At 40.4% G+C, this 24,993-nt stretch overlaps 1 protein-coding gene across 2 annotated transcripts in view; it reads right to left on the bottom strand.

Annotated features, from left to right (window-relative positions):
• Positions 1-24,752, bottom strand: part of JMJD1C (jumonji domain containing 1C) — a 274,686-nt gene extending 249,934 nt beyond the window's left edge. For both annotated transcript variants that reach the window (XM_063434155.1, XM_063434156.1), the window contains exon 1: positions 24,461-24,752. In XM_063434155.1, the coding sequence (XP_063290225.1) occupies positions 24,461-24,622 (162 nt within the window). In that variant the 5' untranslated portion in view covers positions 24,623-24,752. The remainder of the gene's footprint in view (positions 1-24,460) is intronic.
• Between the last annotated feature and the right edge of the window lie 241 nt (positions 24,753-24,993).

Genomic DNA, 24,993 nt, shown 5'->3' with positions numbered 1-24,993 from the left:
TTTCAGATTGTGTGCTATTCCTTGCATTTAAAAGGGTTAGGTTACATAGGCATGAAAAGAGAATTACGGCTAATTGATTTAATATGTATACACATTTCATGCAATCACAAGGTTGCCTTAAAATGAGAGAGGGTATACATTTCCATATTATGCATCTCAATATAAATGTAACATTGCATGCCAAAGAGGAGAATTATACAAATACGCCACAGACAGAACAACGAAGCACAGTAAATGCATACTGTACATATCACAGAGAATAAAAGTAGAGAGAGAGAAGAATAGTAACATACAGTATATGCACTGATAGAAAGAACTGAAGCCAAATCCGTTCCTGTATACAGCTAGATTGCAAATTAAAGGGACACGCCAAACATCAACAAATTGTATGCTCAATTACTTAAAATATTTTACAGTGAGAATACGCACAGCATACACACTTTGCAATAAACACCTCTGAGCAATGGTAGGATCTAGTTGTGCCAAAATGTTTCTAGATTTTAGACTTCGCCAATGGCTGCTAACCATTTTGGAGTGGTCAAATTAATACCTGGAACTTGGCAAACACTTTACGTTTCTCTGTTAGCCCTTCCCAGCCCCCCCATCTTTATCCCCCCCAAAAAAACAAAAAAAACAGCCAGAAGATATCATATGAACAGTAGGTCCACTTTTTCTTCTGCATGACAAAAGTTAGGGCTACCACCGTAAATTTTGTCAATACCTCCAGCCGTTACGAATGGCATGAGGAATAGGGCACCGTCTATGGACAATCTTGCGGGATCCTCCATAGACTGTGTTTACTGTTGGGCATGTGCGAGAGTACCTTACGGAAAGGTAGTCCTGGCAGTTGAAGCGTCGGTTGCTGAACAGGGTCACCAAGCTGGAGATGGTGGGGCATCGATTGCCAGTTTCAGGTATTTAAAAACCTACCTTCCCCTCCACCATTGGGGAATGACACACCAAGAGGTCATGTCACCATTGGGACATACCCCAGAAGGTGACAGATGCTTTAACATTGACACTTTAGGCACCATAGCCACTACACAATAGTGAAGTAGTTATTGTGCTAAAAATCCACAACGGCTATCCCCCAGTAATGTGCCAAATATTTTGCTTTGTCAGGTGCCCACGGTCCTTTCCGGTTTAAGTTGATCTGAAAAATCTGTTAAGATGATCTCACAAACTGATGTTTCAACAGTGTTCATTGGCTGAAAGCCATCAGCTGACTTTAGATCAAATTACACCAGAAGGACTGCGGAATACAGACATAGAATGGTAGCTAAAACAATTTGCAAACAGTTTAACAGCAGACAATATATGGCAACTCTGGGACGATAACCACAACTTTAATAGTTTTTACCATTGTCAAAAAGTAAAGCCGATAAAAAAAAATGTTTCTATTGAAGAATGAGTGTTACTCATTAGTTAATATTAGTGTTACACTTCCTTGTGTGACTACCAACCACCATTCATGAAAGCAGCAGATTCTAGGTAGAGGTTATAAAAAACATGCAGGGGCGGAGCTTGATGGCGGAGCGAAGCGGTCGCATGCTGGAGAGGCTCCGTGTCTAAGCGACGAAATCAACCCGTTTTAGGGGACGTTTACCTCTAAAACTGAGACCTATCCTCCCACAATAACAATGGGCAGGAAGACGAAAAAGCTGAAACCGGACCGACCCAAAGCAGGGGCCACAATAGGCGATTTGTTCCGGCAAGCAAGAAACGCATGTGGGCCCAATATGGCCGCCGAGCTAGACGAGCTCTCAGACTCCTCCGTGGACTTCTACCCAGAGGAAGCCTTCAGTGGCCTACCCACGGCACAACCGCCGCAACTAAGCAGGAATCCGGGCGACTCGGAACCAGTAACGGCATCCTTACTAAAAACGATGCTGGGAGAGCTACAGAGGACCCTGCAGGCAGATGTAGCACAACTGCGAGCTGACCTAACGGGCCTGGTAGGCCGCATCAACACAACGGAGCAAATCTCCGCCCAACACTCCCAGGAGATAGCCGAGCTCAAGCAGGAGATATGTGCCCTGAAGCTACAACAAGCGAAATCAGACCACCACTTTGCAGCACTGGAAGACTCCAGACGCAATAAGAATTTAAAGGTCCGAGGTGTAGCAGAGGGAGTCCCTGCAGAGGAACTCCCACACTTCACCAGGAGATTAGTGGGATCCTTGATATCCCCCAAACAGGCCAAGACAATCAACATAGAGGCTGCTTTCCGCATACCCAAGCCCCAGAGAGCACCAGAAAAGGCGCCCCGAGACCTCGTGGTGAGGTTTAAATCTATCACAGACAAAATGGCGCTCCTCGCTGCCCTGAAGGGGACAACTACGTACAACTTCGAAAATATGGACTTATCTTTCTATGCTGACCTGTCGGGAGCCACTATGCAATGGCGCAAGTCTATGCAACCGCTCACCAGCCTGCTCCGGGCGCACAAAATACCATACCGCTGGCGGCCTCAACGCAAGATACAGGTACGGCATGGAGACTCAGCCCACTTAGTCACAGACCTCCAGGGCGCGTCAGCACTGCTAACCACACTGGGTCTGCCGCAGTTGGAAAAACAGACAGCACCAAAGACCCTGGGGGCACACAAATGGGATCCAGCCAGAATCACCCCGTTTATCCCACAGGGAAAGGGCACAGCTACAGCAGGCACCAGCGCGGCCCGCACATAGAAGGGGCCAAACCAACCCCATCTTTCCAGTCGGTCGTACAGACCTATACCGCACTGCCCAGCAGCAACCTTTTTTATTGCCAGTACCACGGAGATCCCCAGTTCGCCGGACACACTCATGTATCCTGAGACTCACCTCCAAGAGGGGTGCCAAACCTGGGACGATAACCATACCATCCGACGCCTCGAGAGAGGTCCCCCCCAGACTGCCAATTTACTGGACTTTCACCAGCCGCAACCCGGATCCAGGAACAGCGGCCTGAACATTGAACGGGGCTGTAAGATCCATTGACTGGTAAACTAAGGGACAATCTGCTAAAAGCCTACAGTCAGGGTCTAAAGTGTGGGATACCCATTATTGGGCATTAACTTTTTATGCTGACAACTGGTAGTTTGTTTACAGGTTTCCCCATAACACAATCTCACACACGAAGGCCACAAGGAGACCACGACCCGTAGCACTCTCAGCGTTAACCTTTAACGCATAAAGCCCCACACACAGGTTCCGTGAATAACCTTTATCAGTGTTATTGCCAGTTTAGTTCAATTTTTCTTAAATTATTTTATTATTTTGTATTTGACCTCGCCAAACCCTCAGCTAAAGTAGTTTTTGTTTTTTTTTAGTATACTGTGTAGCTAGGGATAGTTGTTACCAGCTTAATCGGCAGTTACCTACTTACCTACTTAATCTGCAGCTAGGACAACCGCCCCATACCTCCTATTACTTTCTATTTGTGTCTGAATACAAAATGTGGCGCACATGTTTTATTCTAGGCTTGTTGCCCACCTACGATACCTCTATAGTGTATAGCTTAAATGTAAAATGGGTTCCGAGCGAAACCTTTAGCGTGAAGCAAGCTGACATTGCACGCCACAAAGCGTTCTTAAATGTTTTTCCTTCTGCCTGTTCAGGTTGTTGAGGTAGCCCAAGCGGGTTGTGCAAATATGCCTTGCTTATTATATGTCTGTTCACTTTATGCTACTATCAATGACTAATCGCCTTAGTTGAAATTATATTTTACAAAAATGCCTTATAGTATGTGTTAACTGTTTTAAAGCAACAGCTGTGATCAACCTGTTTTACTATGTACACGAGCTGACTACCGTTTGCCTAAATATTACTTTACAAAAATTGTGCAGAACATTCTACATGTTACCCAATGGTTAAATATTGTGTTTATCTGCTGGTCAAGCTGTTGGGGCTTGACGAGTCCAAGTGTTATATTTTCATGCACGCAAAAATAAAGAATTAAAAAAAAAAAAAACTTTCAATCACACCAATTTGAAATGCTTTGTGACACAAACATAGATCTATACATCTCGCTCACAGCTTCCCACATATATTCTCTTCTGTACATAGATCTGTCCAGTATCACAACTGTTAACTATAAATAAGTGTTCTTCTATCCATCCATCTTTCTTTCCCTGACTTCTCCAATGGACATTGAAATGTCAAACAATGTGTCCGCCTCTGGCTAGAAAAATGCCCAGATGAGTGTGTTTCTACTGAATATGTGTTCATAGGAAGAAAAAGAGTTATTGCACAAAAAAGGGATAACTGTGTGAAACAGCAATACAGATTTGTGGTTTCCAAGGAAACAGGAGACACTCCGTGCCAGATACAGTAAAAGAGGCACTGTCACCTATATTTTATTTTACAGAAATTAGTTAAAAAGAGTAATGAATATAAAAATGTTTACTATTTTTATCTCACAAAGCTATAGTAAGTTTAGCTGGATTTAACACATTAACGTTTTTTTTCCAGTGTGGGGATCATCATAAATTGTCAGGTTCTCGAATAAAAATGTGATGCTGGTTAATCATATTCTGTGATATTCAGAATAGCTCCCAGTCTTCCCACTGTTCATCAAACAATAGATTTTTTTTTTTTTTTTTTTTAACTCTCAGATGATGTTCTGTACCCAAAACTGTAAATTTATTTTTTCCCCCAATACAACTAGAAATGCTACAGGAGATTAAAATAATTATCAGTGCAAGGTAAATATAGAGGTTTTAAACTAACCTATGGTTGTACGTTAACTATTTTCTAAGACAGAGGCCACTTTAACGGAGGTATACTAAAGAAAAAACAAATGGGAACATAAAGACGATGCCCAGTGCCGCCTGAGATTAGTGGGAAATATAGTCATGGACAGCAACTATTTCAGCTGCCGTCAATAAAATGGCAGCATGCACAGATTGGTAATTAACACCCCCTATGTTTTTTGTTTTTTTACATTCTGTTATATAAACTAGAGCCATACTTTGATCAACACTCCATCCATTTCTCCTGAGCAAGCTTTCATTTTAATAACCTACAGGAAACAAAAAGGTTAAAATGCCTCAACGATTTAAATTAAAAAAATATATATATATAGCAAAAACATACAACAAACAACTTGAGGAAATAAAACTCCTCCAGGTAATATTACAATAAAAGGAAGAAAATGGAAGGAAACCCGATATTGACTTCTGCTTCCCCAGTCTTTTGCCAATAGCTGCAAGTCTACACAACAGCTATGTAACAGCTTTACAATGGTTGGAGCTTAATTCTTGGCTGAAATAGTAAGTTTACAGCATTTTCCATTCAATTTGCCAAAAACAGCTACACCCAAGCATTTAAACACTTCTAGCTCACATAACACAAAACTGTACCCTTATTCTCTCAACCCATTGTAAAGCGCTACGGAATTTGTTGGCGCTATATAAAATAAATTTTAAAAATATATATAATTTTGCTAGATTTCAGAAGATACAAACTGTAGAAAGTATTATGTACTTTTATGAAAGGGAAAACATGCTTGCAATTTACAAAAATAACAGCATCTTTTATGGAACACTATAGGATCAGGAATACAAACATGTATTCCTGACCCTATAAGGTTTAAAATCCCTAACAAACGCGTGCACATTTTACTATAAAAAGTATGAATTGTGGCTCTGCACACTTCAGGTAGTATGATCATGTCTAATAGCTTCTCAAAACAAAAACAAAAGAAAACAAAGCAGTTGCAGTGTATCTGCTATCAGTTTAGGCAGAATTTCCATTCATTTTATTGTATAATTGTGATTGCTGCAGAGTGCAAATACCATGTCCCATAATAGTGATCGACTTTACCGCTTCCTGGCATGGTAAAAGCGCACTGCAAAAGCTTCAAAACTTGGGAGAAATGCAGGAATGTTAAATGGTAGTATGTAGCCTTTTCTTAAAGGACCACTATAGGCACCCAGACCACTTCAGCTTAATGAAGTGGTCTGGGTGCCAGGTCCAGCTAGGATTAACCCTTTCTTCTATAAACAGCAGTTTCAGAGAAACTGCTATGTTTATAATAGGGTTAATCCAGCCTCTAGTGGCTGTCTCACTGACAGCCGCTAGAGGCGCTTCCGCGCTTCTCACTGTAATTTTCACAGTGAGAAGACGCCAGCGTCCATAGGAAAGCATTAAGAATACTTTCCTATGGACTGGCTGAATGCGCGCGCTGCTCTTGCTGCGCATGCGCATTCAGCCGATGACGACGAGAAGGAGGAGAGGAGAGGAGGGTCCCCCGCCTGGCGCTGGAAAAAGAGGTAAATATAACCCCTTCCACCCCCTAGAGCCTGGCAGGAGAGGGACCCCTCAGGGCACTATAGTGGCAGGAAAACTAGTATGTTTTCCTGGCACTATGGTGGTCCTTTAACTTGGTTGTAATAAAAGGTGGTGTTTTTGTTTTTTTTATTGGCGGTGGGGGGGGGGGGGCGTTTATTAAAGTGAATAAAATGCAGTCTGGAGTGTTCTGTAACAGCTGACGAAATCTATTGAGTGAAATAAAGCTTATTATAGGTGTTGCACCGTACATTTAAAAAAATAAAAATAAATAAAAAAAAACATTAAAAGGAAAACAAAGATGCAAAATGTATCTAACCAGTATATCTAGATAAACTTGTGTGTAATCCACAATCTCCTCACCGCAAAAATATCAGAAAACACATCAGATCTTATAAAAGATCTTACATTCCATCGGCGCTCCAACTGTATCAGTGGACACGTCAGACCATGTGGCTTGAAATTTCATAGATAGATTTATAATTGCACTTCTCACTGACATCCACAAGACGGAGAAGCTTGATATTTTGCACAAATCTACAACAGCCGTACACCAACAAAGGCCAATACTCGAAAGTTCATACCTTTCCAAGATTATGACTAATTTGATGACATCAATCCTTTTGTTTATCTTCAACTTGCTTTGGCTTTTTATGAATTCCAACATCATACGAGACATATTAAAAAAAGGCCATTAACGAAACAGAAAAAGTGACTCTTAAAGATCTGATTTATCTACAGCTAACAAATTTGTTGTGGTATCAATTGACAGAGAAACACCCTGTTATATGTGACATACCAATATTTCTCAGAAATCTTCATTTAAAATGTCTCCTTCGTTTATGCACAAATACAAACTTATGGAGCCGCAAACTTGCCCACTACCCTGTATGAATAAAGTTTGAAATTGCCAAGAGTCTGTTTGTGAGTGCCCTGAAATAAAGTGAAGAAAATGCAGTGCTACAGAATATGTCGGTGCCATAAATATGATTTTAATTGAACCAGAGGTCAGCTGAATGGATAAAGGGATTCATATTCTGTGGGACATAAAACATGGCGTCCATGCCGTCTCAGAAATCCTGTTTTACCTAATTAAATCTTTATCCAAGACTGAGTATAGGAGGACAGGCTACAGTGTGCATCTAACGTACAGTTATCAGCTTTGTAGCGGTTTGCTGGACACATATCTTTGCACCCACGGACTATACATGTAAAGAGTTTCCTTGTGATATGCACAAATCACATGCTATAAGAAGGAATCCCATTCCTTAATGAGAGACCCAATAGGAGCTGCCTTCTTTATTTAAGGGATTTCCTTATTTACACAAACTCACAGAGTATCTGGGGGGGGGGGGGGAATAATCTTTCATTTGTGCTTTCTTGCAGGCATATACAGCTTCCCCAAGAATCCCAGCTGATTTTCCTAGCTGTATTGGACTGTGTTAAAGTACCAATGGGTTCTTTACCAAATAGGATGCATCTGGGGTTCAAGGAATATTGAAAAATATAGCATTTTCCAAATAGAACAGTGGGCTGGGCATTGCTCTGTTTTATTCTGCACACTGCAAAAAAAAATCAATCATTTCATGACATCTAAATGGTATGCTGTCCTTTTAAAAATTGTTCCTAAATTAGATAATTTGCTAGGTCCTACTTCGACTTTTTTTTTTAACACAATAGTAACCACTAACATTCTGCTTCCTACTAAAGGATAGAACATCTGAATGCCAAGACTGACACCCAAGAAGAATTTAAAAATTCATTTCTGACCCATCACGAATCACATATTCTACAGATTTCTGCTTTGAATTGTGGATAAAAAGTGTCAAGATCTTTTGAAAGGATATCGCTACCATCCCCATAACCACCTGTGTCCAGCAAGACTCAAACGCACACTGCAGATAGGGTGTTGTTTTCCTGATCTTTAGAAATCACTGGTTAAACAATCTATTTGAACTGTCAAGTCTTATGTTATTCATTAACGCCCTTCCCCCACAAGAAATGCCTGCCTGTTTGGGTCATTGCCTCAAGGCAACCAAAACAAATTCAAACACACCAGAAAAGCTTGCTAGAAATTAGGAGCACATGCTGCTAAAGTATTTATGTGTGTTCCTGTCAGATAATCCAAACACATAATGAATACCAAGGGCAAATGAACTGGGAACCAAGCATATGTCAAACATTACACCAGTTCTAGAACTCTCCATTATGATGTAATGCAATACACAGGTCATACCTGACAAATACTGGCCTTGCAGGAATGCATACCACCCAAATGTCCCTATTTAGGAGAGGCAGTCCCCATTTTGGGCCCAATCCCTCGGTCCCAGTTTTGTAGGAACCTGGCGTTCTTGGTGTGCCTGAATCTACACCATATCTCCACAGCAAAGATAAATGGATCCTTAAATTACTTTACCTGTGCTTAGAAATCTGTTACATTTTAGTTACAAAGATTGTTATTAGTAAATAAGTATATTGGGTGCCTCTGACCACACCTTTAAAATAAAAAAAATAATTTTTTTTAAAAAGTGTCACTCGTGGTCTGTTTGAAATATAGAATTTGTGGTAATTTAGGACAAACCTAAAAACCACCTGGCAATCACCAAGCACTGGAAACCTTTCATGTATATTAAAAAGACATTATTTTTTTTTTAGACCATAACTCTTTCTTTCGTACTTATTTTTATGCAGTAATAGAAGGCAGCAGAGAGGAAGGGGTGCAATCCAGGAGGACTTTCAGAGATTTTACTAAAAGCACTCACAGCAGTAATTCATGTACGTCCAAGTGTTTTGCCATTGGAAAGCATTTTTATTTGGCATGACATCACACTTGTGGGTGAGTTGTCAAGTTCTTCGAAATTCAATGCATGTGCAATCATCAACATGTACTCTCACGAAAAGGAGAGCATTAAAATGTACTCGCTACAGTAAGAATTCTCAGAAATTCAAAGTGAATTTAAAATTTTAGGTCAATATAACTTAACAAAAACCATAACTGACTTGGAGAATTTTTCAATTTCAGCTTTTTTTCCCTAAATTTTGAAAATCACGTTTAATTCCTGGCAGTTCACTTTTTAGTGAATAACTTTCTATGTGACGGATATTAGCCAATCTGGTCTCCCCTTTATTTTAATGCAAATTCTGTACAATGCATTCATTCCAGCCTGTAGTAACTCTTTAAATGCAGTTCAAATTCCTTAATTATAACTTCATTAAATCTTACTGTGTCACAGGAAGGCACTCCAGGGTCAGCGAGCCATTTTAACCCCCTTAAGGACACATGACATGTCATGATTCCCTTTTATTCCAGAAGTTTGGTCCTTAAGGGGTTAAACTCACTCTGCTTTTTTTCCTGTGTGTATGTGCGCGCGCACGCGCTCAGCAAAGAAGAGCATGTGACAGGTCTAGACAGAATAAAGGCATGTTCATGTTATATGGCCTCACATATAATATAAACACAGATTAAACAGCTCAATCTTCCATGATCAACAAGGGGCAGATTTAGAAAAGGAAATCCATTATTGTTCTGTACCACAAAAGTGGCAAAACTATAAACAGTCTATATCCATGGAACCAAAACGTATGAAACTATTTAATCCACTCAAACATTTAGAAATGCTGAATGCATAGTAGATAAATGGATTAGTGTTCAAGTTGGGCTGGCTTTCATAACTCTCTCCATACTTTGAAACTTTATATAGCTTGAACTCTTTAAAGGAATACTCCAAAAACCACAACCCCTAGAGCCCACTGTATTTGTTATGGTGACAGGAGTGCCCTGCCCCCACTGTAAGTAGTCAAACGGTGTTAGAATGGTTTGACTTATCTGGGGTCCACTGGACAGAGCTCCCTGCCTCCACTGCATTCAACAGAAACTCCTAAGAAGTTGCATCCTTTAGTATTCCTGAGCGAAGCCATGCAGTGGCAAGCTCAGCTCAGAGGGTGAGAGTGCTTCCTGCGGTTTACGAAGCATAAATGTATAGGCCCCCCATTTATTGAAAGGGGGGGGGGGGAGTCCTTCTGGAAAAAAAAAATCTTTAGGTGACATTTCTCCATATAATAATGTTTTCTATTTGTATCTGCTGAATTGTGTTGTGTCTCCTGTGTGCTTCTGATATATCCCATAACGATTTTTTGTTTTTGTTTTTAAGAAGCATTAATGTATGTTTTACCAGAAGTATTTATTCTGCCTAAGTTGGGGAATTAACATGCTTGCACAAATACAGTCAACAATCTACCAATATTATCTTTGAGCTGAATGAAAGGTCAATTTGTTTTTTGGATTAAATTGCTATTTACTGTGGTGAAGATAGGGGTGAAGCTTTGTGATGTAGTATATAGGCAACAAGGCGTAAAAATTATCTTTAAAAAAAAAAATAAAAAAATGTAATAGTGTGTATTTTCTGCACAGTTGTCCCACATTGCTTTCTATGGACTGTCTGAAAGACCAAAATGGGCATTAGCAGAGAGGCTGGTCTGTCTGAATTGCTGACCTTACAGCAATACTGTTGTATAACTACTATTACATTATAACGTAGCAATAATGTACTTTAGTGCTATAAACCAAGAGCGACTGCCCTTTACGAAAATGAATCGAGGAACAATTTAAGTTTTTCATTTGCACAAACATTTTAGTGTGTACACAATTTTGGATCAAGAAAAAACATTTGCACAAGAGAACGTTTCTGAGCACACCAACTAAGAAATATTAGAGGGAACATTGGTGATGAGCATTATCAAGTTCCATTTTACTTTTTTTTTTGCGTGGGCCTCAATAAGGAGGGGGGAGTAAACCACAATTAATACCCAAAGGCAGTGACAACCAGTGTTGAAATAATAAAGTAAAAATTACAGGTCAAACTTTTATATTTATGATTGTGGTTTTTTTTTTTCTGGTTTTTTTTAATAGTAATAACAGCACAAGACTTAGAACCACTCAGCTTTATTGGGTGTATTTAAAAGCAGTGCGAGTGTATCTTAGGATATTCACTATAAAATTCAGAGTGTGTGGGAACAGAACCTTTCAGAAAATACTGTACATTGTAAACAGGAGAAAACAATCTTGGGTAGTAAATCATATTTAGCCGGAAGGTCTGAAAATGCCAGTAACTTGTACTCGTTAAGGAATTGGGAAACATAAATAATGTCATACATTTTACATAGGGACAGATGTAAGAATAGAGCTGTGTCTCTTAGCATATATAAGGGAACTTCAGATAAGAAGCAGCTATTCCAATTTGCTTTCCGCTTGGATTCATGGTAGCAAAATACTCAGTGAGTGGAAAGAGTAATCCTTACCCACAAGGTTAAAGTGTTATTCCGAGCTGTATGACCACCTCAGTGATTTTAAGTGGTCATGGTACCACGAGTCTGTATGTGCATCATTTCAGATTGTATTCTGGCGCAAGATAGTCAATGGCAGCGTGCCTTCCCCTTAGGGATCGACCGATATTGATTTTTTAGAGCCGATACCGATACCGATATCCTGTGAACTTTCAGGCCGATAGCCGATATAATTTGCCGATATTCTGTACATTTACCATTTTGGAAAATAAAAAACAATTTCTAAAGGTAAATGCACAAAATATACATGCCACGTGTAGTGGATGCAGTGTGTTTAGACAGGGGAGCTGTGTATGTGTGTGTAGTGGATGCAGTGTTTGTGCAGTGTGTGTGTTTGTATAGGGTGTGTGTATATAATGCAGTGTGTGTTTGTATAGTGTGTGTGTATAGTGTGTGTGGATATAATGCAGTGTGTGTTTGTATAGTGTGTGTGTATAGTGTGTGTGGATATAATGCAGTGTGTGTTTGTATAGTGTGTGTGTGTATAGTGTGTGTGTATATAATGCAGTGTGTGTTTGTATAGTGTGTGTGTATATAATGCAGTGTGTGTTTGTATAGTGTGTGTGTGTGTGTGTGTGTGTGTATATAATGCAGTGTGTGTTTGTATAGTGTGTGTGTGTGTGTGTGTGTGTGTGTGTGTGTGTGTGTGTATATATAATGCAGTGTGTGTGTATATAATGCAGTGTGTATTTGTATAGTGTGTGTGTATAGTGTGTGTGTATATAATGCAGTGTGTGTTTGTATAGTGTGTGTGTGTGTATATAATGCAGTGTGTGTGTATATAATGCAGTGTGTATATAATGCAGTGTGTGTGTATATATAATGCAGTGTGTGTTTGTATAGTGTGTTTGTATAGTGTGTGTGTATATAATGCAGTGTGTGTTTGTATAGTGTGTGTGTATATAATGCAGTGTGTGTGTATATATAATGTAGTGTGTGTATATAATGCAGTGTGTGTTTGTATAGTGTGTTTGTGTGTATATATATATAATGCAGTGTGTGTTTGTATAGTGTGTGTGTGTATAATTCAGTGTGTTTGTATAGTGTGTGTGTGTGTATAATTCAGTGTTTGTATAGTGTGTGTGTGTGTGTGTATAATTCAGTGTGTTTTTATAGTGTGTGTGTGTATATAATGCAGTGTGTGTGTATATAATTCAGTGTGTTTGTATAGTGTGTGTGTGTGTATAATACAGTGTGTTTGTGTAGTGTGCATTATATATACACACACACTATACAAACACACTGCATTATATATACACACACTATACAAACACACTGAATTATATACACAGTGTGTTTGTGTAGTGTATGTGTATAATAATAGTGTGTGTGTGTGTGTGTGAGGGGGCATTTTTTATTAAAAACATTTTTTTTTTTTATATTAATTTTTTTTTTTTATATATATTTAATTATGATTATTAGTTATTTTTTGTTGTCCCCCCTCCCTGCTTGTTGCCTTGCCAGGGAGGGGGGATATGTTAATCCCTGGTGGTCCAGTGGCATTGGCTTAGCTGTGGAAGGAGGGGCAGCAAGCGTTTACTCACCTCCCAGCAGCTCCTCCAGCTCCCCAGTGTAACTCTCGCGGCCAGTTGCCATGGTAACCTACGGCAACGCTCTGACGGCCGCGGGTCTCGCGAGATTTACACTGGGGAGCTGGAGGAGCTGCTGGGAGGTGAGTAAACGCTTGCTGCCCGCCCCCCCAGGACCGCCGGGCTTGTAATGAGCCTGGCGGTCCTGGGAGGTATTATCGGCAATATCGGTATCCCTATTGGCCGATACCGATATTGCCGAAAATACCGAATATCGGCCGATTATATCGGTAAAACCGATAATCGGTCGATCCCTACTTCCCCTGTCCTACCCCTCCAGCAAGAAGCGATGACATCAGCCACAGAGGATAGGGCCTCAGCAATGGACAGAGGTAAGTTTAGGCTTTTTTCCCCTTTTTTTTGAGTTTGGGGAGGGGGCGGGCCCCAACAGAAAGTGTTACTCTAACCATAACCAGTGTTTTATGAGTAAATATTTAAAACCTCTCCAAGGGTCATACAAACCATAGGAGTAGATTATTCCAGAAGAGGACCTTTTATTTTTGAGTAACTGGCAAATAAGTTCTCCAGCTGCAGTGGATCTGAGATTCGCAACAAAGCAGATCAGTTCCTTTGCTGAGCATCATATAGTATTGCAGTTCCACTGTAGTTATAGTGCAAACTGTAGATTAGTAATTATTCCAGAACTACAGGCTATTAGATTAATCAACGTTTTTCAGAGCTGTGTGTTGCTCTCTCACATTCATTTATTTTCTTATGCCTCATAAAACCGAAACACTTTTATGAAGTGAAAAAGCTAAAATATGGCATCCTGGAATATCATACAAGCTCGACTCACTAAGAAGATTATGCAATATACTAACAGTAAAGGTTCCGTATATGTGCAGCGCATTCAAATCACACATCAAAGTTCACCCAGTTTTCAGAAGGCCAGTTTTACATTTGCAATACACCAGAACCACTACATCAGGGATGCCCTAGATATCTTAAAAACTACAGCTTCCATGATGCGGCCATTCTAAAAGCATTTTAAAAGGCATGCAAAGCATCATGGGAGTTGTAGTTCTACATTTGGGGATCTGCCTTTTGGGCACCCCTGCACTACATTAAACTGTAATGGTTCTGGTCTGAGAAGTCAGATTTCATGAGTCATGGCTAACTGGCTCCTGGGATTTACCAAATCCAGTATGTATATGTATGTATGTATATACACACACACACACACACACACACACTTATTGATCTTGCTGTAGAAATGTGAAATTAGATTTATTTTTGCAGAAACATTTGCAAGAATATGATATCAAAGAAAATCCTTCACAGAAATGTTTCAAAACAAATGATTGCTGCGAGTTTTATATTTCTCCTGCAAAACCTTAATGAAAGCAATGTGTGTGTTTTTCACATGAGTGAGGCAGTACAGTGAGGTCACGCTCAACAAGAGGAAAGTCTGAATATTTAACTTCAGACAAGCACGTTCCAGTGTTTAATACGAACGCACTGATTGCTTGCACCAGTTATTCCATACAGTAAGAGGTTAACAGATGAAAGTCATGCAAACATCAATTTTTTTCATTTTTTTTTTTTTTTTATGAGCCAGCAGCTGCCAACAAGACATACAGGAAGAGCCTGTGGGGGGAGCTGCATCCTACTTCAAGACACAGGGGTTTCCACCACGCAGGGAACAAAACAAACAGAGCTAAGGAATTAGAAAATGAGACCCAGATGTGGAAAAGCAAGCAATGTCATAAGAGCAACATCCTTTTATAACTCAATGAGGAGAGAACTGCACAACATCTCCGCACATTACAAAACTTCATGTGGACCTTCGTTCTCAGCTATGGGACCAAAAAGCTCACCACCCTTTCAGGTTATAGTTTACAAAATGTATGTATGTATACACACACACACACACACACATATACATATAGATTTAAAGTTATATTTTAAGGAATTGGGAATACAGTGTGAAATTAGCACACTAGTGGCTCCTGGTATTTTGAATTGTATTAACACACACACACACACACACACACACAGGAACAATACTAGTCTAGATCTATAAGTAAAGGTCAAAGAGTCACAATGCACATAGCATAATTTAAAGATGAACTTGCATTAGAAAAAAAAGGTACAATATGATATTTGCTAATAATATAAAGAGATGTTGGTGTGGTCTAGGCTTTATGGTACAAACATAACTCACTAAACACAGCGGCTAGACCACCTACGTAAAGCAAATATTACTGTAAAGTGAATCACAGACTAAATTCCAAGTGCATATAAAAGCATTAATACATTATATGTACTTTAAGTGCACAATAGCACTAGATAAAATTATACACTGTAAAAAGTAAAAATACTAAATAAATGCTACTAGTGTACGTATTGCCAACTTTAAAATGGTGGAGAATCATTATCTGAATACAAGTGAAAAGAGCTGTATAGCGAGGTAGTGTGGTTTCATATTTAAACAATTCTGGCAAAAATAGAACAATATTGCTTAAACCTAATGTAATCTTATGTAAAAACACACACACACGTACGTATACACACATCATTCTGACTGGAAAAGAATGGGCAGTTAAATATATATTCCCTACCAGTCACCAGGTACCCAGCTTTAATAAAAACCTGACCAAAAGAAGAGCTGGTCACCATGGATGTCACGACCTGGAACTACTCACTATGAATGGAGGATTCCACCGGAAATCCAGCACCCACAGAATGAACACCCGTTGGAAGGAGAAGATCGAGGCTTCGTGAGTGTCAAGGCCACAGTCCTGGATGAAACACAGAGCATCTACAAGCACATCACGATGATGGTTGCCAACGAATAACTGCTAAGGGAATTACTGAGACAACAACAGAAAAAGGGTGCAGAAAATAAGGAGGTTCCATGGCAAGACAAACCTCTCCATGAGGTGTACCACCGGCATATAGTGGATGTGGTTCATTTTAGGAAATACTGCCAACGGTTGGAAAGTGCAAGACTGAATGACCACACTGAGGCACTAAACCAAAAAGCACAGGGATATGAACTCCGCACCAAACCAATAGAAGAGTGGGTCTAATACACCAGGCAAGACCCAAGGTGCAGACTGTGCAAAGAGACATCGGAGACAATCCAGGACATAGTAGCCAGGTGACAGCTGTTAGCAGGGACAGCATCGACATAGACACAATCATCTTGCTGGTATGTACCGGAATATTTGCACAGAATATGGGAGATACCACAAAGGATGGTATGCCAATGTACCCCCATGTTATGCTTGTCCTACCCTAATCATCTACTGTTTTTTACATTTAGCTTTCCATATAAATTATTCCGTATAACATGCTTTTTAGTAATATAAGCAGTAAAAAGTAAATATTTTCACGAAAACAAATGCTATTATTACAAATGCAAGAGCATTTTAAGTGATTTTCCTGTTTAAGACAGGGCATTTGTTTCCTTTAAATCCAGTGTTTGAAGCTCTCCTAACATAAAATACAACAATGAGACATTCCAACACAAAACATCTCTCAGAAGGAATAACCAAGCTTTTCAAGGCAGCTTTTCCTTTGCATCACTGGGTCAACCTCTTCAGACTTCAGCATGTGCTTAAACATCATGGATTCAGGACAATCAATGGCTCCATAAATCTTATGGTTGGCCCCTCAAAAACCAACGCGGTGCCCGAACGATACATTTTTCAAAATGAAAGGATCCCAGAGGTGTTAATCACATTGCTATTGTGTATAGTGATTCTTCATGCAGTAATCTGACTGCAGAACCCTTTATTGTTATACAGGCTGCACAGTATATCTTCCAAATGTGATTGTATAAGTAAAATGACCTAATGAAATAGACCCCCTGGATTTCTCAGTCATACAAAAGCATCTACGGTTCATGTTGGACACAGGCATTTTGTTGTATTGCCTTGATTTTGTTCGTAGGTTACAGAAATGTTAAAAAGGACTTTTATACAACTTCTTACATTTTATAACTTAGTTTGAAGAATTGCGACCATAACACTTCCAAATCAGATCCATAACTTGGTTATTTTGGCCTAAATTGAGAAAATGCTTATTACTAAACAAACCTCAAATATTGTAATGAAATGTTCCTTCATAAGAAATACATTAACAATACGGACATGTTGTACTAGTAGAATTCTGTGCTTAACAACAAGATACACATGTTTAATATTCCAAGCATTACCATTTTGTTTTAACCCTGCAATCTAAAACACTGGTGTTTAGTAGATATGGCAATGTTACAATTGCAGAGTTAACACACCTCTAATGATTGTCTTTCTGACTGCCGCTAGAAGAGATTCCACTATAAGAACCAATTCAGACTTTGCTCTCCATCAAATGCTGCTTTTAGAGAGCATTTTATATGCACAGCACAGAAATCATTGGCTGAGATCCCACCCCATCCTTTATGGTGGACATGCCTTGCTGACTAAAGCTTTAGAGTCACATTTCATCACTAAAAATGAATATGAATGTATGTACATTAGGCAACCAACCTTGTCCACTTCTATTGCTTGCCTAAGGTGCATAAATCCCTGACAGACCCAACAGGAAGACCAATTGTGTCTGGGCGGGGAAACCGCAAACAAAATGCAAGCATCTATGTGGACAAAGTCCTTGCTCCCTGGGTTCAACAACTACCTTCCCATCTCGGGGGACACCAAACAAATGTTGCATTTTCTTGCAGATCTTAGCCTCCCCAAAAACATGATACTGTGCAGTCTCGATGTAGAGGCGATATACAGTCCGATTCCCCATCATCTGGGAATTGAACATGTATGCACCTTTCTTCAATCTGACTCAAAACTACCTAAGGAATATGTGAAATTCCGGTCAGTCCTACTCAGATTTATTTTGATACGCAACATCTGCTTAATAGTAAACTTTACCAACTTTACCTAGTGAAACAACCACTAGAGGCTAGATTAGCAGTTTCTCTGAAAGTGCTATATTTTCAGCTGCAGGGTTAAAACTAGAAGGAACTGGCACCCAGACCACTTCCTTGAGCTGAAGTGGTCTGGGTGCCTATAGTGGTCCTTTAATAAAATAAGAACTGCTAAATATTACTAGGGTTTTGAGGGGACTTCCATGTTGTACTCTAGCCTATGATATGGATTCTTGTGGTGGATCCATCTATTGAAAACTGGATGATGGTTCAAGACTATACAGCAGCCTTGTACAAATACAACATCATCAAAAAGTAGTTACCAAGAGGGTTTTTATTTTGTTTAAAGTGTTCTCATAAAGAATAATTTTTTTTTTTTTTTTTTTTTTTTTTTTTAAAAAGGATGAAAGGACAACTGACTGAGAAAGCTCAGACTTCAATTTCTGCTGCACTATGGTAAATCTTTCATCTACACACAAGTGTACAATCAAGATACACATAGCAATGCAAATCTACATTATTGCAATAAACATATACATATACACACACACACACACACACACACACACGATTTCATGAATTACTGTGCCTCAGATTGACAGCTGGAGGACTTCAATTAATAAATCCACTGTAGTTTCCAATAATCAATTAAATTGGATTAGCTAATGGATAATGAAAAAAATAAAACATTCCACACAGAAATACCCCAACAACATGCAAGGAAAAATATTTAGTGTTTTTTTTTTGTACTTTTATATATTCCAAAATCAATTTAGCATCTGAGAACGTAAATTCAACAGCAAAGGCCCTCAAACTACTGCCACTAATATCACTATAGCAACTGCCAATGTCGAATAGACATTAAAAGGGTATCCATGTTTAAAAAGAACACATGCTTGCTTTGTAAATGCATTTCCTCGGACAGACAAAAAGGTCCAACAATATATGCAGAAATACACAAAACCACAACATGTTTTCCCAATTATATACATACATAACACACCGTTTAAATAAAGAAACTCACTTTTCCCACATATATAGGGATCATAAGATTAAGGCAAATGAACAAAAATAAATTAATTAATAAAAAAAAAACCAGACACAGAGTTTGATTTTTATGAGCTGGCATTATATATCACACAATTGTAATGATTTGTTTGTATAAAAAGGATTTTCTGTCTTGAAAATAAGATGAAAGGACAGACTGTGTCGTGCAATAATCAAACGATACACACTGAGGTTGAGACATTAAATTTGGCACTAGCCTACGGCTTCTAGGAAGATGGGCACACTGAGCTAAGAGATGCCAGCTGTGTAAAAGTTCCTCCCAGCTGTTTGGCCTCCCTCCATACCAAGGCTAAAGGCTGTTGGCAGTAACTGAATAGGAAAAAAAATTAAAAAATTTAAATGACCTAAAACAAAAATCTGGAAAAAATAACTACATTTTAAAAAATGAGAGAGAGAGAGAGAGAGAGAGAGTGAGAGAGAGAGTAGGCTACAAGACAGAGAAGAAATCCTTCATTCTCTCATGTGCAATCTCAAAATACAAACATAAGATCAACGTTGCACCAGCACATTGCTTGTTATTGTGATGCAACAAAGCACATAACCATTATCAGGAAGGTGACCGATATTTGTCAAACGAGAACATAATACAGGACGTAAATAGTCTATTTAACACGGTTGGGTTTTTTTTTGTTTTTTTACTGAACCAGTAATCATGTGTCTCAAAAAGCAGTGTTTTACAACGCATAACTCACTGCTATGGTTACAAAGCGCGGTACATGTGCATCACTGATCTAGACAAAGCTCCACATTACTGCATTGTGTCTGGGAAAGCAAAAAACATACATATATATATATTTTATTTTTGTTTGTTTGTTTAGAGATGGCCAGTATGTATTAAATTGTGATAAGGATATCTGTTACACACATGAAGGAGCATTGATTCAGCAAATAACGATAGAAGATGTATAAAATTATATAACCATATGGTAAAAAAATATGTCAGATCTGTTATTTCTACGGTTCAGTTACTTTTGACCTAATATGTGCCATCACTGAGTCAATTCTATACAAATCTCAGTCTAGTGACTAAAACATGTTTACATTTGGGACAAAAACATTTCGCTAGGTTCTTAAACAGCTGCTCAAAAAACTTAATTTCACCCCCATAATATTGAATTATTATGTCCATGTGAACAGTGCCCTATGTTTAAACAGGACACAATATACAACAAGCCAGCTGACTGCACACTAGTAAAATTGCAGCAAAATATTTCTGGGTCTCGAGTACATTTAAGAAGAAAGTGTCATTGCAATTTTTTGCAGACAATAGAACTTTCAAGTGAGATATGAGTCATTTAATATCCTGAATAACACAACTCCAAACATTACACGGAAGTCTGTTCACCTCAATGAACCTTCTCAAATGATGAGGGAAGCAGTTTATGAAATTATGAAAACTGCCTTTTTATATGTCTACTAAAAGTAAACAAAGACAAAGCTTTTCAATACAAACCTGCATTATATATGCACGAGTGTGTATACCATATATATATATATATTGCACAACACCTTGACATTAATTAATACAAATAAAACAGTCAAGTTTCAATACATTACAACTGCATATAAAACACATTAGCAGTAACTAAAAATGGATAAGAATAATATATTCAGCACGCACCAACCAATTCAGCAGTTATAGCGAAATGCATTGTGTGTATGTGATAAAAGGAGTACAGTAAGTTTTTAAAGCAATCAATAATTAATTATAGGAGGTAAGAAACATCAAACATTACAAGAATGAATAACAGCATAGAGAAAATATGGGGGGTGGGGGGGGGAGAGAAAGAATTGTTAAACAATGTATTCTAGTAATCTGCACACACAGAGCACAAGTATTGGCTCTTCCCCTGTGAGAATGTGTCTGAACAAAACAGAACATAGCCTGGCTCCTTTTGAACATTCCTACACCCCTTACAAAAACACACTGACAAACACATGCAGTTACAGGGAAACATACAGAGACCATGCCTAGTTTACATTTGTGTTTGAATCTTTTTTTCCTTCTTAATATTCCAACTAAACCTCTTTCCACTGCTGTACTCCCCCTCCCCCATGAGAAATCTCATTCTGTAGCAATGGACAGCCAGAAAACTACAGTAAATCACATAAAATTCGATGGGGGGAGGTTTGACAACACCGCAACAAGACCACTGGGGGAAATGACTGAAGAAAAAGCACATCTGCATCCATAAGATACAGCTACTCAGATTGTTTCCATTAAGCTGAGGGGGGGGAGGGGGGGAAAGAACAATATATCACACAACCAGGGCAAAACTGGGACCTTAGTCAAGAGAAAGAGAGGCTATTTCATGACAGAAACTGCAGACACGAGTGCTATGGCTCTCTGAGAATGGAGCTACATGGATTATGTAAGCTTCTCGGTCAGTGAAAAAATGTGCAATTTTGATGGTGCAAACATTTTATATTTTAATCAAGGTTTAAACAAACTATAAAAGAAAATTAAAATGGATAAAACCACTAATGCCAAGATAATGTTTTCCCAAGACAAACTTTAACATACATAACAATGGGAATCCATCTGAATAAGAAATTCTAAAAGTAGAGAAATTAGCAGGCCCAGTCGCCTGAGTTGTACAGTATATTCTTCTCCTTCAGAACTTTGCCCACAAATAATGCCACAGATTGGAAATTCTATACAAAAATAGGATTTTCAGAATGTACATCAATAAAGATACTCTCCCTATAATATTCCCATATTATAACATGGCACACCAACTCAACAGTGCCAGGATTGGTGGTACGCCAATACACATAAAATAATCAAGTCCAGATGTACGATGGACAATATGCTCTCACCATCACTATACTTGTGTTACCCTAACAACTGTCTCCTTACTGGGCTGTCTGAGAATCACACAACCCATCTGTCTGTAATGTCATCTGTACTGAGACACATTACAACCCCTGGCACCACCACTACTACAATCCACAAGTGTGACAACATCCCAATAACTTTAAAAAGCCCCCCAAATACACCACCTACACTATAAAACGTCTAGCATAGTGCTTTTGTCACCAAATCACAACAAAGTAACAAAATAAAGCACAGCACCATGAAAAGTGTCATTGTCAAAATGACAACTCAATTGTACCCCAACATTTCATTTCAACAATCTGTGACAGGATCTGAACCTTAGATAAGCCACTTAATAAAAACAATCCTGACAACACAATCTAGCTTCCATCCCCCAACAACTGTCAGACACACAAAGACATTATACCTATGCTTGTGCTCAATACTCAACCCCCCTCCCCCCCGTGTCTCAATTACAAAGAGTACACGTCACAACAAAAAGGAATAATGCCTGTAACCCCCTGAACCTCGGACAGAACAGTACCCCTATTTGCAAACTCTGTGGAACACGAACTGTATTCCAGACACAGCAGTTACATCATGGGAATTCCATCTGCATCCAGGCAAACAATCCTTCTCTCTACACATGCATCTTTATGGACACAGAGCCCAGATGGCTGTTTTTCACATCCCTAACCCCATAGATGCCTGTACATAAACCCAGTTGTTCAAGCAGATTTGCTCCGAGACCATTCAAGCAAACTAGATTAAAAAAAATAAATAAAAAAAAACACAAAATGTAAACAACCCTGACAGAAAAAAAACCAAAAACCCCACAAACTTCAAAGCATAACAAAAATCAAGAAATGATTTCCAAGATTTAATACTCCTGGCAAAAACCTAAACCAAACAAATCCAAATTGAAGTAATAAAATATGCCAAACTGAAGAAAATTACAGGCAGAAATATTCAGCACAAGACCTCAAATAGCTTTTAGTTATCTCTGCATAAGATAAACATCTTAAAGGGAATTCTCCACTACCAGGCACACACGATGCAAGCATTATTAATGCTGGACGGGAATGACCCATTAGTAAAAAGGAATATACCAGGAAAGCAAAACAACTAAAACCAGTTACAAGAACAACAGACAAACAATGTTTAATGTCTTTGAGGGAGCAGCATCAAGTACCCCAATAAGATGGCAGGGGTATCCCTATGTAAGAGGTACACTAAAGTGAGGGCAGCAAAGTTCATGCTCGCTGTAGACAGCAGGATTTGTCTGGGTCATCAGCAGGTACCCTTGTCAGGGGCAACAACAGCTTCAATAAAACATTCGAGATCTCAATGAGAGGGCATCAGAATCTGTATGGGGCATCAGCCCCTGTCACCTGGCAACAGTGTCAGCCAGGAGGTAACAACAGCATCACATTATGGTACCCCACAAGGCAGGTCACCCCACTATTACAGGGCAGCAGGACACCCCACTTTTAGACAGCAGGACACCCAACTTTTAGAAGACAACCCCTACTATTACAGGGCAGCAGGACACCCCACTAGACAGGGCAGCAGGACACCCCACTAGACAGGGCAGCAGGACACCCCACTAGACAGGGCAGCAGGACACCCCACTAGACAGGGCAGCAGGACACCCCACTAGACAGGGCAGCAGGACACCCCACTAGACAGGGCAGCAGGACACCCCACTAGACAGGGCAGCAGGACACCCCACTAGACAGGGCAGCAGGACACCCCACTAGACAGGGCAGCAGGACACCCCACTAGACAGGGCAGCAGGACACCCCACTAGACAGGGCAGCAGGACACCCCACTAGACAGGGCAGCAGGACACCCCACTAGACAGGGCAGCAGGACACCCCACTAGACAGGGCAGCAGGACACCCCACTAGACAGGGCAGCAGGACACCCCACTAGACAGGGCAGCAGGACACCCCACTAGACAGGGCAGCAGGACACCCCACTAGACAGGGCAGCAGGACACCCCACTAGACAAGGCAGCAGGACACCCCACTAGACAAGGCAGCAGGGCACCCCACTAGACAGGGCAGCAGGGCACCCCACTAGACAGGGCACCCCACTAGACAGGGCACCCCACTAGACAGGGCACCCCACTAGACAGGGCACCCCACTAGACAGGGCACCCCACTAGACAGGGCACCCCACTAGACAGGGCACCCCACTAGACAGGGCACCCCACTAGACAGGGCACCCCACTAGACAGGGCACCCCACTAGACAGGGCACCCCACTAGACAGGGCAGCAGGGCACCCCACTAGCAGGGCACCCCACTAGCAGGACACCCCACTAGCAGGACACCCCACTAGCAGGACACCCCACTAGCAGGACACCCCACTAGCAGGACATTACTGTGTGCAGCCCCAGTGGTCCCTGCAGAGCCTGGAAGGGGGGAGGTCTCCTCTCTCCCTGATTTCTATGGTGATGCCGTGCACCCCATGTACACGGAGTATTGGGGGGGTCTCCTTACCGCCAGCTCCGGGTTGTGGCTGTCCCGGTGAGACACCGCTCGGATGACACCGGCTCTCCAGCCCCAGCGGCCGATCTCCCCGAGCTCCGGCAGCTCCTCTCCCCCTCGGACCACACACACGAAGCGCTTCCCGACCAGCTCCGGCCGTGCTCCCAGCGCCATGGCCGCCAGTCCCCGGGCACACGGTGTGAGCCCTCTAGCTGCACATGGTCCGGGTGTCCGCCGAGCTCACTGTGTGCCGGTGCTGGTTCCCTGTAAGGATGTGTTAGCACATCTCTCCCCAGCAGCACTCAGGCTGTGTAAGGCTGTGAGTGAGGGAGGGGGAGGGAGGAGACAGGCTGAGAGTGGCTGTCTAAAGTCCTGAAAGGCCAATAAATCACCCCAGATTGTCTATCCTGCTCTCAAAACCCTGATCCCGGCTTCCAAAACCAGCCAGGCTCTTTAACGGGACAGGTTAGTCACCTTAAGGCACCATAACAACTTCATTTAGATTGAGTTGTTATGGTGCCTGGAGTGTTCCTTTAATGCCACTT

The sequence above is a fragment of the Pelobates fuscus genome, chromosome 10 (genome assembly GCF_036172605.1).
Source record: "Pelobates fuscus isolate aPelFus1 chromosome 10, aPelFus1.pri, whole genome shotgun sequence".
NCBI classification, from domain to species: domain Eukaryota; kingdom Metazoa; phylum Chordata; class Amphibia; order Anura; family Pelobatidae; genus Pelobates; species Pelobates fuscus.
This window is presented reverse-complemented; position numbering and strand designations above follow the sequence as displayed.